This window comes from Polistes fuscatus, unplaced genomic scaffold (assembly GCF_010416935.1).
Source record: "Polistes fuscatus isolate 324 unplaced genomic scaffold, CU_Pfus_HIC Scaffold4, whole genome shotgun sequence".
In the NCBI taxonomy this organism is placed as follows: domain Eukaryota; kingdom Metazoa; phylum Arthropoda; class Insecta; order Hymenoptera; family Vespidae; genus Polistes; species Polistes fuscatus.
In genome coordinates, this window is record NW_025113118.1 from 10,059,905 (window position 1) to 10,074,049 (window position 14,145).

At 30.0% G+C, this 14,145-nt stretch overlaps 1 protein-coding gene across 2 annotated transcripts in view; it reads right to left on the bottom strand.

The window, feature by feature from the left end:
* The window catches only part of LOC122521405 (protein PALS1), a 68,559-nt gene that overhangs the window by 13,228 nt on the left and 41,186 nt on the right, over nucleotides 1-14,145 (bottom strand). For both annotated transcript variants that reach the window (XM_043642117.1, XM_043642116.1), the window contains exon 9: nucleotides 3,484-3,715. In XM_043642117.1, coding sequence (XP_043498052.1) covers nucleotides 3,484-3,715 — 232 coding nt within the window. The remainder of the gene's footprint in view (nucleotides 1-3,483; nucleotides 3,716-14,145) is intronic.

Sequence of the window (14,145 nt, forward strand, 5' to 3'; positions counted from 1 at the left end):
AAACTCGTGCCGTGTATCTAAATGAAAGATATATATATATATTTAGAAAAATAAAGTAAAGAAGAAAATACAAATGATGAAAAAAAATCATTGGATTATTGAGGAAGTAGAAGGGGGTGGTAGTGGTGGTGGTGGTTGTGGTGGTGAAGGTGGAAGAGGATTAAGAGAAAGTAAAGATATACAAACTAGGAACGTGCCATCTAATTCCTACGATAGAACATACAAGAGATACAAACCACTGTTCCTCCAATCGTAGAATAGTCGTATAGTAAAAAAAAAAAATATATATATATATAGAAAGTTTCTACTTTACCATGCTACATATCGCACGTCCTCGAAAAATTCGTCCCACCATGCTTTATAATATCGAATCGTTCGACGAGCTAATTTGCGAAACTTTTTTTGTTATCGATTTTTTAATACGTTAAAAGAAAATTAATATATTATCAAATAGAAAAAAAAATATATATACACACAGCTATTTCTGTTTTTTTTCCCGTAGAATACGTTGACAAAAATTCGTATAAAAAAATATATTGCATTTATCGAAAAATAAAAGATTAATTCCGGTTATAAGAAATCAACAAAAATAATACAATAAATCTTGAATTTTCGAAATTTGTTTCTTAAAATTTAGATCGATTGTGTTTAATAATCAAAATCGTGTAAAGAAAAAAAGTTCATGTAAAAGCAGAATTAGTTATGTGTATATATTAATAAACAAATAAGTAACAATAGAAAATACGAGAAAAAGAAAAAAGAAAAAAGAGAGAAAATATTATTCGCATAAACAGCTCGTACGAACGAAACGGTTATGCAACGAAAGAAAAATTTTGTAAAATTGTAAGTAATCTTTTATACGGTTTATCTTCACAGTGAACACACATAATGGTCCTGTTTAAAGGTTTTAGTATATTATATGCATTGTTTTTCGACGTGAATCTCTTTAAATCCGATATTGTTTATTCTTTAGTATTACGATAGTAGGAAGAAACAGATAAAAGTGTATTAGGTTGATATAGAAAAGAAACTATAAGGTAAAAGAGAAAGATTCTTTTACGAGAGTAATATCCATCGTGAACGATGGTGAACAATCTAATGCGATCAATTTGAGTTCAATAGAATTCTTTATTGATATTCGGTTAGAACAACTTTTTTCATGTATCATAAATATTCTGATATATGATCTTACGACAGTTTATCATATTTGTGAAAACGATCTCGGATTATTTTTATTCCCGAAAGGAGTATCTAAAGAAATATCTAAGAAAGATTTAGCATGATCTGCGACATGATCCATAAATATCTAATCATGTATATGTATAAAGATATTATTCTTATCCATAGAAATAATTTTTAACTAATATCAATTTGGTCAAAACTAAATGAATAAAAACGATTACACAGGATAGACGTAAATTCTTATTATTGTTGTTGTTTACAGAAACAAATGGAAAACCGTTTAAAAGTATTTACTTGCTTCAAGCGAGAAAATTGTTGGTTAGAAAGAGAACTAATATCGTAACAGCTTAAGCACTAGATTCGTGCCGGAAGCATCTAAATGAAGCTTTTTTTAATTATTTGTTTGTTTGTCTATTTTTTCTATTTATTATTATTATTATTATTTGTCTCTTATATTGTCGTGCCGGCAAGATTTTTCTTGGTGCATGATAGAGGAGAAGCTCTTTTACTTTAGTACATTACCTTTTTCGTTTCGTGCTTTCTGTCTATCGTACGCGTGACTACGTTTTCTTTACCGCTAGCATCTGTGGCTAACGTTGTAGGTGACGAAGACGATGACAAGATCGGCGCTTTGTTCATCATCGCGTAATTAATATCGTTCGAACGAAGCCTAGGAGAATCTAAGTTGACTATGTTGTTGTTAGCCGTGGTAGTGGTAGTTGGGTTAAACGTTGTCATCGTATTCATCGTATTCATCGTAGTAGTCGTAGTCGTAGTCGTGGTAGTAGTAGTAGTCGTAATAATCGTCGTAGTAGTTATCGTCGTGGTAGTTGTAATCATCGGTTCTCTGACGACAGTATTATCTCCGTGAGTATTACGATCACGTTTCAGTTCTAACGTGTTGTGTTTGCTGTTGCCGGGAGTTTTGTTAGGCGGAGGATAAATCGGATGGCACTTGGTTACCGGCACGAAATCGGGTGGACAATCAACGGCAACCTCGCGATATGATTTACCACTGACAACTAAATAACTGCGATCGTTAAATTCTAGATCGCTCGATACCTCACTTCTTAAAGTCGAATAACCACTGGATATCTGTTGGTGACGTTTTTTCTTCGATCTTTGCCGAGACGAGGAGGACTCGAGACAATTGTTGCTTGATTCGATTCCTAAAAGATCATCTGTCGAGTTAACTCGTTCCTCTATTATCTGATGATCCTGATTTTTCGATTTAATCGTTAACTTATTATCCTTTCCTTGATGTTTAGAACTTTTTCTAGGAGTCGTATTACCGAGCATCACCATCGATGATTCGATCGTAGTACCACCACCTTGCGAGTCGGATTGCGTTCTATCCTGAAGACTAGTTGGTATTCTTGGTACCGGGCACTGTTCGTCTATCAATCTTGTTAAATCCGACACCTCGTCGGATCTTATCAAAAGCCCTTGAATGTCTTGGAAATCTGGCAAACCGTATGCCGGATTGTCGAAAGATGTTGCATCGCGTGCACGTGCGAATAAAGGTGTCACTTTGATCGGTAACTCGGTTACTACCGCACGACAAGGTGAACCGAGATCGATTCGCCTAGCATCGTAGCTAGGTGAATCTTTGTCACGAGCATTGGCCTTTTTACTTTTCTTATTCTTATCATCGGTACTATGCCTGAGTACCAAACTGGTATCTAAAGGTGCTGTACTATCCGATCGGCTCGACGAACTTCGCGGACTTGCCGAATCGTCGCTACACGTTTTCAACATAGTCGGATAATCTTCCTTGGCAAAAGGATACTCGTCCTCGATGTCAACGCTTGATTCCTTCTGACCATTTGCCTCCTCGCTCGAGGCTTCCTCCTCGTCTTCGTTATCAACATGATTGCCCCTGAAGGGACTCTTTGGATCCTTCGTTTCGATAACCTTCAATATACTACCGTTAGACTTCTTTTCCATCTTCAAATATTCCGTTGTTAATTCTTTCAATTCGTTTTCCTCCCCTTTAACGTTATCCTTCAACAAACCGATCTTTAACTCGATCTCGTGCATCGGTAGTTTATTGTCACCGTTGAATAGAATTGAACGTGGGCAGCCATCGGTGACGTCAACCCGATCGGTTTTTCCTGTCGTTGTTGTTGTCGTTGATGTTGTTGTTGTTGTTGTTGTTGGTGATGTTAGTCCAAATCTTGACCGATCGTCCGTCGTGCGTTTTTTTATAATATCGTTCTTAACGTTTAGGGAGAGGTCTAACTCGCTAGCGCTACAGGGACGACGAAGCTCATTCCGACAATCGGTAGAGCAATTCTTTACCTTATTGGGATAAGCCTTCTGTAATAAGGTGTCGGGCACATCGACTGGTAGCTCCCGGTGATGGCCTAGGGTACCACGAGCCCACATCTCATCGGGACCCAATCCCTCCTGCAATTTCTTTCCCCGTGAACTCCCGTTGTTGTTCTCTTGCGTTTCCTGCTGCTGTTGCTGTTGTTGCTGCTGTTGTTGTTGTGGTATATCTGATGCACCACTACCGCTACGTCGACGAGACCTGTAAAAATATATTATTTTAATTCAACACTTTCGAAATATCGATACGAATTCATGAATTTTTCTTTCTTTTTATCTTCTTTATTTCTTTTTTTTTTTTTCTTTGGATCCTTTCGAATGCCTCTTTATTTCGATATTTCTTTCTTACTTTCTATATTTTCCAATCGAATATTTGAATAACGATTCAATCGAATACTATTCGAGAGAAAAAGGGAATATTGGATAAAAGAAATGGAAGGAATAAACGCGTTCAACAAATATACGACGAAAGCGTTGTTTTATTCCTGGTAAAACGTTTCTAAGTTCATCGAACTATTTCTTCCAGGGAAAATACGCAAAGTAAAGTTGACAATTGAATATTTTTCTTACGTTTATATGTAAATATGTTTTTTTACATTACGCTCGCAGAATTATTTAAAAAGATTCTTTTCTTAGTAACAAATAAATTTTTAATCTTTTTCTTCGTCCCCCACCCCCCTCCCCAAGTTTAAATATCTCGTGTGTTAATGTTGATAATTATTATTACTATATATACGTAAAGATAAATTTTTAAAAAACGATAAAGAGTGAAATTGTTTGCGAAGAAAAATTATCGATCATTTTGGTTTTTTTTTTATTTTTTTTTTAATTAAAACTATCGATCCTGTAATTTAATTATTCAGATTAATATTAGCGATCTACCAAAAAAGTTTCTACACTCTTTCTCTTTTTTTTTTAATTTTCTACTTATAACAAGCTATATTATACTATAATAATAATAATAATAATGATAATAAAACAAAATCATATCTCATATATTGCGAATTCTAATTAAAAATATACAAATAATTACTATCAACATGTCAACCCTTTGCGCTCCAAAAAATGATTTAAAATTGTCTTATTTTTTTGTAAATAAAAAATAAATTTAAAATGTGAAATGTTTACAAGCGTTGAAAGCTAACGGTAAAACAAAAACTTGCAATATAAAATTCGAAGTGTGCAAGCACGGTTAATTAATTAATCAAAATATTAAAAAAATGTATTTAAATGTATTCGATTAGTTTGAACAAAGTCAGCGCATTGATTTAATCCAAGGTATGCGAAGAAATGGGATACGCATGGAAACAGGAGTTTAGAATGAGAGAAGATTGAATCCACAAACGGCTGGTAATCGATACCAGAAATAAAATGTCCCCTCCCCCCATTCCCACCCCTACCCCCTTATACGATGGGATACGCGATATCCCATATTACAGTTTTGACTTTACGCGTCATGCGTCGAAAGAAAATTGAGAACACGGTGGCCGATTTAATTACAACATTACGAAGCTTCTCACACAACGATCATAACAGAAAAAAAAAAGAAAAGAAAGTAATAATATTAATGTAAGCGATAAGATCAATTAATCGCGATTAATCTAATTTTTTTTTCTTTTTTTTTCTTGCCTTGATTGTTCGAACGGCAAAAATTTCATTATAGAAAAAAAAGAATATAAAAATTCTTCTCCTAAAAGGAATTTCAGAAGAGAAGACACAATCATTTCTTTCTTTCTTTTTTTTTTCTTTCCATTATCTAATCGATAAAATCTAAGCGATTATTGATTCTTGCGATATCAATGGGTTTTTCTTTTTCTAGAAAAAAAGAACAAAAAAAAAATCGATAACTCACTAACGTTGATGCGGTATACGAAGAACAAGGATCGTAAAACGCGTAATTCTATTGAATTCAATGGTAAAGATGCGATATGCATTTGCGAACGTCGAACGAATATGCTATTATAACGAGATGCAGAATGAAGAATAAAAAAAAAAAAAAAAAATAAAAAATAAAAAAAAAAGTCGCATACTGACACGTAGATACGTCGTGCGTAATAATACGTGCCCCTCCCGTACGATTCCTCGGTGTGTCGTCGACCACTGAAATTCTTCTTCGACAAACAGTCAAAGAGTAAGAATAGATAAAAAGAACGTTTTGATGCGTTGCCCCCGACCCCCTACTCTCTCCCCACCCCCCGTCCACTATATTCTACGTACGCGTACGCGTGGTAAGAAAAGGGTAGTTTTTTCCTTGGTTTGTTGCAAATAAAATAAGAATAAAAGTTTGGAAAAATATTACTCGATTATTTCGAAGCTCCGTCACAATCGGATATTTTTTAAATGAATATATAAGGAAAAGGAAACAAAAATTATAATACAAATTTTATAATAACAATACAAGCGGAAAACTCTATAAACTGTGAATTATTTTTATAAGATATATCTATTTTATATTCAGTAGTTCTTTGGTTTATTGCAAATATGATCAAAATAAATGTTTAGAAAAATATTACGCGGTTACTTCGAAGCATCGCCACACACACACACACACACACACTTTTGATTGGATTTTTTTTAATTAATATATAACGAAAACAGAAAAAAGAAAAAAAAGGAAGGAAGCGGTGAATTTTGTTTTCAAGAGAATCTACTCTATTTTTCATTTTTTTCTTTTCCAACGCAAAAATTCTTTCCCTTTGTTTTTAATAATACGTTTTAATCCTAAGACAAAATTTAAGTATTGTGCCGAGCCTATTATTGGTTCGTGATCCTTACTTCGAATGCACGTGTGCACACGTGCATTCGAAGTATGAAACGAAATAAAGAGATAATCAAGGTCACGAATAAATAAAAGATAGATATCAGTATGCAGTTGTGCTACATTAGTAATAAACGTGAAAGTGTGAACGAATTCTATCCATCTACCTATCTATTTATCTATTTATCTACCTATCCATCTATCTTTCTTTCTATATCTTTATCTATTTTATTAAAATCTACATAAAATATATATTTTCACGTATAAACGATGGATTTATTTAAAAAGAGGAGAAATTTAAAAAAAAAAATACAACAACAAAAAGAATAAAAATGTAGTCAAAGAAAATACGCAAAATATATCGCAAGTTCACGTGCAGCTGATACATACATAACATTTTAAACAAAATTCACGAGAAAGAAAGAAAGAGAGAGAGAGAGAGAGAGAGAGATGGATAGAAATAAAACAAAAATAAATCTTTTTTTTTCTGTTTTAAATTCAAACGCGAGATTTTACACCAGATGAAAAAATTTTTCTCATGATACGATGAATAGATCGCGATAAATTCCTATCTATTTTTGTTTATTTGTTTGTTTTTTTCATTTCTATTTTTCCATTCGCAAATTTCATTAGAAACGATGATCATCAATGAGAAATATCGTTTATCGAAACGTAAAATAATATCCGAACGATGGGATATTCAAATTAGCTACGTTTTTAATAAAAGTTTTCATTTTTCTTTGAATTCTCGAACGAAATTCATTTCGCGAGGTGAACACACAAAAAAAGGAATTCAAGTCGATATGATAAAAATAATATGGCGCTATGGCGTTCTTGGGGGAGAGGGTGAGGAGGGGGGAAAGAGGGTGGAATGGAAAGAGGCTGCGAAGGATACGTACGTACACTTTTTACGTATGCGATACGCGTTAAAACATAATTTAATCGTGTCTTCTTAAGGATACGTGATTCAGACGCCTTGAGTTAAGCTTACACGTTGCGTATAAAACAGCGAGATATTATTCTAACAGCTAGAAATACTCGTTAGATTGCATTTTATGTCACCTCGTGCGATTCGTTTAATTGTGGGATTAATATTTCTTTTGTATTTTTTCATCTAGGATATTCTTCATTATTCTATTAATTTATTAATCCTTTGCGGACGAAAGAAACGACCAAATGATCAGCGTTTCTTTTTTTTCTTTTTTTTTTTAACGAAGTTATCATTAGTATTATTCGATTGTTAAATACAAAATACGTTCGTTATTAAATTATAATTTGTTATTAAATATATCGAGGCATTAACTCTCATCGGTAATAGATTAATAAATTTTCTAATAAAGAAAGTAAGATTTCTATTTATTTCGATTATTGATTCAGTCAATAAAAATATCAACTGTAAATAAAATGTTATCGTATGTTTCATTTTTTTATCTTTTGCTTTTTTTGAATATGATATATTCGTAATCATTAAAAATTTGTAATATAAAATTCGATGTCGTAAGTTATTTTAATAAATTTGAGTTGAATTTGATTGATATTTTGTACGTATTCGTTTTGAATTAATTGTAAGTAAATAAAATGCGTTAATTTAACTTTAAAATATAATAATACCTATGTATTTATGAATGAATCGTCAACGTTGATGGTTCAAATCGAACACAAATGTGTATAGTTCGTCAGCAAAGAATTTAAATATTAGAATACGAATAAAAATCATTTGATTAATTTGAAAATAGCATAATGGGATAATGTTATTCAAATTGAAATGTCCAATTGAATAAACACCAAAAACGTATTATTTGTATTTTACTTCTATTTATACCAAATGTATGAGAAATTCGAAATTATTATCTGAAGACCTACGTATGTATTATACTTTAATATACGATATACGTACTTATTATGTTCACTACGTAAGACATTGAATAAAAATGCTATTCAATAAAGTTAGCAAATTATATCATATCGAATGGGTAAGCAAGTAATTCGAATCGTTTCGAAATGAAATGAAGAAATATAACTAGATGAAGAATAACTATAATAGAATAAATGAATAAATAATTTTATCTTATGGTTTTATCTCTCCAATAAAACATAATAATTCCGACGTATAAAATGAATCTTACGAGTGTCAATTTAAAACAATCAATATTTTATTCTAATACAATATTTTCAAATTATTATACACAGAAACATATTTTAGGAGTATTCAATTTTTCTACGGATATTGATTTTATTATAAAAAAAAGTCATATTTGACATAACTGATACAAAAAATTGATCTCAAAAGTATTATAACATGTTAAATATTATTTACAATAATAATCATTGTATTTTTATAATATCTTGTTTAAATGCAAATAATGAATTTTTGATCAATTAAGTACAATTATATTTTTCTAACGATATATCAATTTAAAAATTGAATAATACTAACAAATAGATTGATATGTATTAGAATTTTCGATATAAATATCAATTGTTTTAAATTTACAGTTAATACAGTGGATACATTAGGTATACAATAAGAATACTCCTGTGACTGAATTGTTTATACGTTTGATGTATTCTATCGTTGATTATTAATGCATTTGTAATAATTTACCACGTATTTATCAACTAATTAACTAATATTATATATAATCAACTAAAATTGAGAAAAACTAATCGTACTAAAGAACAATGCTTACGTTACTCTCCTAAAGCTTACTTGGAATGATATACAAAGACATAATAATATGATATTCGATGGGATGTTTCTTGGAAAATAATTTGCCAGTGACTTATTTTATTTTCAGTGATTAAGAGAAACAAAAGAAAGAAAACAAAAAAAAAACAATAATTTAACTCGATGATATAACCCGACGACGATTTTTTAATTCGTGGTCTTTGAAGGAAAAACAAAAATAAGCATTGTTTATATTTAAATATCTTTAGTTATGTAATTTTCTCGATAATACCACGGAAATAACGAAAATATCTAATTTAACCTGACCCCGTTTGGCTTAAAAGAATAATAATAAATATTTTCAGATAAAAAAACCAAAAAAAAAAGAAAAGATTAAAACAAAATATCTGAGAGATTCTGCGTCAAGCTTATTAAACCGAGTAATTTCGATGCAGTCATTTTCACATTAAACTTCTAAATTGACCGCCAAATTGTCTAATTTAATATTTAATCTTTATATATACATATAATATAACGAACAAACTGTATTATCAAAATCAAGCTTTATTGATTCGCTTGAAAACTTTTCGGGGACACTGCCGCGAGAGGTAATAGGATATGCTTGAATTAAAATATCAAATTTACTTAACTGTCTTATAATATAAAAACATAAAAAAAATAAAAATAAAACTAGGTAACAATGTAATTTCACGAAATAGATACTTATGTTGGACAAAACTTGTATATTTTTTTGTTTTGAATTTATTTTTTATTCGTATCATCTTATCGCCAATCACGACACCTCTTCTCCCATGATATATCCCATCGGAATATCCTCTAATAATGGAATGATTACGAACAGACCTAATCGCATTGCGTCTCTTGAGAACACGGCGAACTTTCGTCTGGTCGGCAGTCTGCGTAGATCTTCCGAGGAATTCGCTAAAATCATTTCACGTTTTCATCATGAGTGTTAACTATTTCTTTTTATTCCTCCGATTTATTTCGAAACTTATTTCGTTAACCTTTTTTTTCATGATTTTTTATTTTATTTTTTTTTTAAGTGAAATATTCTAACGACGATAAGATAAAATGTTATGAAAGTTTATGCTAATGTGATCTACACATAATTCCCGTATGCGTAATTAAACTGATCTAATATTTTAAATGAAATTAAATTAAATTCTGTTAATTCCGCGCGCATTAAATTGATCTTTAAAAAAAAAAAAAACAACAACAAGATTTTTATTCGAAATATTTCAACTTTATATTTTGTAATTTACGTTAGAAGAAAGATATGAATTTTTGTGTAAAAATACTTAAAAGAAACAACAAACCAAGCGTGTTGGTAATTCATTTAAAAGGGGCTTTTCTTAACAAAGCTCTACAACCCTTTCTCCCTTCTTATCTTTTTCTTTTATTTTCTTTTTTCCTTTCCCTTTACCCCACGGTACACTTCATCGGATGGCTACTTGAAAAATTATTTCGAGAGAAGATGAAGGAACTAATTGTGTTCTCGTGTCTCTCTAGCATACAAAAAGATCTTTCGTCTACGTTAAATTTTGAATTGCCCTTTGCATATAAGGTTAGTTCGTGTTTCCCTAAATAAACAACAACCTATGTAAATGAAAAACGTATATGTATAATGCATACACGAATAACATTATAACTTAATAACATTAAGAAATATTTACACGAACTCGTTAATTAACAGTCATTATTCTATTCACATTATTAATTAATTCAATATGACAAATATGAGCGTATATTTAATTGAATAATAACATATACACTTTTCTCGATATTACAATAAGAATTTAAACGCGTTCGATTTTCTATACACGTCAAATAGGTTAGCAAACAATGAAAATTATCGTACGATTTATAATCAACGAAACAAAAACAAAAATAAAAGTTTTTTTTCAATTATTATTATTATTATTACTTGGCTACGCGGTAATGAACATTACTTATTAACGTAAGTTAAAATGTACGTTACTTGTATTGTAATGTTACTAACTACTATGTATTAATGGTACCTTACATATATATTTAAGTTTCGCATTTAGAAAATTTGTAAAATTTCTTAAGGAAAAAAATAAAAATAATTTCGCTAATGTAATCAAGAAGAACGACAACGAAAAGCGTTTTAATGTCGGGTTTTATAAAAAAAGGGGAACGAATTTCCGCTATTACCCGGTTAAATATCGGTTATCCGTGATAACACTGTTGGCATTTAAACCTACGTAACGAATGGGCATCGAAGAATCGCCATGGTAAATCTCTCAACACGAGAATCTAGTGTCGTAGAACGGAAATTCAAGTTGCTAAATTGCCAGGCTCGTAATAACGGTATTTAAACCGAAGGAACATGGTATAAAATCAAGGTAACGCGTTTGTGGGCAAATCTTGCAGAAAATCTACAAGAGATACTTGCGTAATCACGGTATTGACCGATATTAGTCAATGAACGTTGTTTGCATACAAAACCCTTTATCGAATTTAAATGTCTACCACTTTATGCAGTGTTTTTGTTTTCAAGGTGTAAAACAACCAAACACGAATGGAAAATACTTTCGAAATTAATGAAATTTTAAACCATTATGTTGTATAGTATTTTTAAATATTTCATATAGTAATAAGAAATATTTCTGAATGAATAAAAAAAAAAGTATAAATTATTTACAAGAAAAAAAATGTTTTGCTACACTTTTGTAGCATTGGAATGAAAAAGGTTGCTGTTTTTTATCATTTTATTTCAATGATACTATTTGAATATAATTTTCTTTAAAAAAAAACTCGACAAGAAATGAGTTCTGATAGTTTGTTTCTGTTACTTTCTTTTTTTTTTCATAAAAAAAAGTATTACATTTCAATAGTTAAGTCGTTTCAAACGATATTTATACGTTTCTTCTACTAAGTTATGTATAATTCCATTTTGCTTTATTATCTTTATAAAATGTATCGTATACTATAACTCAGTATCATGCACTGTTTGCTTAATGTGCTACCGAAATAAGAAAAAGTTCGGTACAACGTACAAAAATATATTTTTAATTAACATTTATATAAATTCATAAATAGTACACCATGCATATTCATCGATTGAATTTAATAGAATTATTTAAAATATTCGTCGATAAGCTAAGTACGAAAATACTCATGTGACCTATATATACGATGTGTTAAAAAAAGAAAAAAAAATGTATATTCATGCAACACTTATTAAAAAATAAAAAAATTTTAGGATGATCCAATACAAACGTTAATTATGAATTTATCCTTGCCATTATGACATGTTTGTTTAATTAATCGAAATTAGATGTACACGATACTGTATTAATATCAAATAAATAACAATAATAATAATAATAATAATAATAATAATAACGAATCGTTCATTCTATAAAAAAAAGAAAAAAAATCAAGGAAACGGAAACGCTTAATTAGTTCTCATTAATTCAATCGCATATTTCGAGTAATTATTAATGCCTCTCATGCACGAAATTCCCGTGCCTATTAAATGATTCGCGTCGAGAGGATTTTGCTTTACCTAGCATACCAGTTTACGCGATTAACTTGATCTCAAACCGCAAAACGATATCTATCATAAATACGACAAATAATAACGGAGAAAACAATAGATTGCATTGGTGAAGAATTAAACGAAACTAACTAATAATTGACGGTAGATAAATGATACGATAAGAACAACGGCAAGGTCGCGTCATACTAAGAATGATTCATATAAACTTTATCTTAATGAAGAATTTCTTCGCATGACTTTTTGTTTCTTTATGTTACGAAGTAGGTATTTTCTTTTTTTTTTTTTTCATATTTTTTCTATTTTTTATATTCTTTTTATATACTCGTGCATAAATACGCGTATACATATCAGATTGGTTTCATTTTTAGTTAGTTAGATTATGATAGTTAGTTTGATAATGTTTAAGCAACATGAAAAATGAATTTGATTCGAACGTGTTGCGAACGATATTTGAATACGAGTCGGATTATATATATTATATTGTTGACGTTTAAATAAATTTTTATATCTTACGATAACGAGAATATACGTAAAAGGAAAGAAACTAGTTTGCGGGTCGAGATGAAAAGACCGAAGATTGAAAGATCCTTTGCTAAAAGTAGACAAAAATATGAATTTAAAAAAAAATATATCCTTGAAATACGACGGAATAGAAAAGTTCTTCTTCTTCTTCTTCTTCATCATCATAATATTGTATATAGGTATAAGTATAATTTACTTGATATTTTATTAATAACACACATTTACGTTGATTCAAATTATTCTCCGTCGTGATTATTTTCTTTAAAAAGTAAATGCACATATAAATGGTACCGTTACACGTATAGTTAAGATAAAATAAAATATTTTACTCTCCTCAAGTATATATAATATTATCTTATTTTAGTCGAAAGAAAAGAAAGCGTCATTTCGATATCGAATATAATAGAAACATTCTGCAAAAATGATTAACAACAGAAAATACGAAATATATTCATGATGTTAAAAATTATCTTCGAAAATGATTTATCGACAAAATATTGCGATGAAATATTTGAAAATTCCTCTCACTTGTTGGAATGCAAGTTTCCGTGTATCGAATTAACGATCGACAAATTCTTTCGAATATACTTTCAATTATATTGGAATTAATAGTTAAATGCATTTCCAATACATTCTTCTGTTAATCAACTGTATTACAATCGTATTTTTATAAATCAATTTATTTTCACGCTAGATGATACCCCCTATATAAACGTTAAATCAAATGAAATAGGAAACCAACTGAGTCATAGTGATTTATAATGAATTTTTATCATCTATTTGAACCGAATAATACTTAATATAAATTTAGTCTCAATGTTTTTGAACACTTTGCATATTATACATAAATATATTGAGATGCAACGTTTACGATTCTTTTTAAGAAGAAAAAAAAGAAAATACTTCGCAACAATAGCAAACGAGTATTATTTCTTTTTACAAGTCGTATATCCTAGTTTTACGGTTCATGCTTTACATTCTCTTTAATATTCTTAGCTAGTTCGTTAAGATAAAAGCATTTCGATACGAGACTGGAGATGAGTAATGTAAAATGTTATATTAATGTAAAAATGATATGGAACGAATGGTAAGATTTGTTTTTTTATTTTTATTTTCCACGAATAAAAGAAAAAAAAA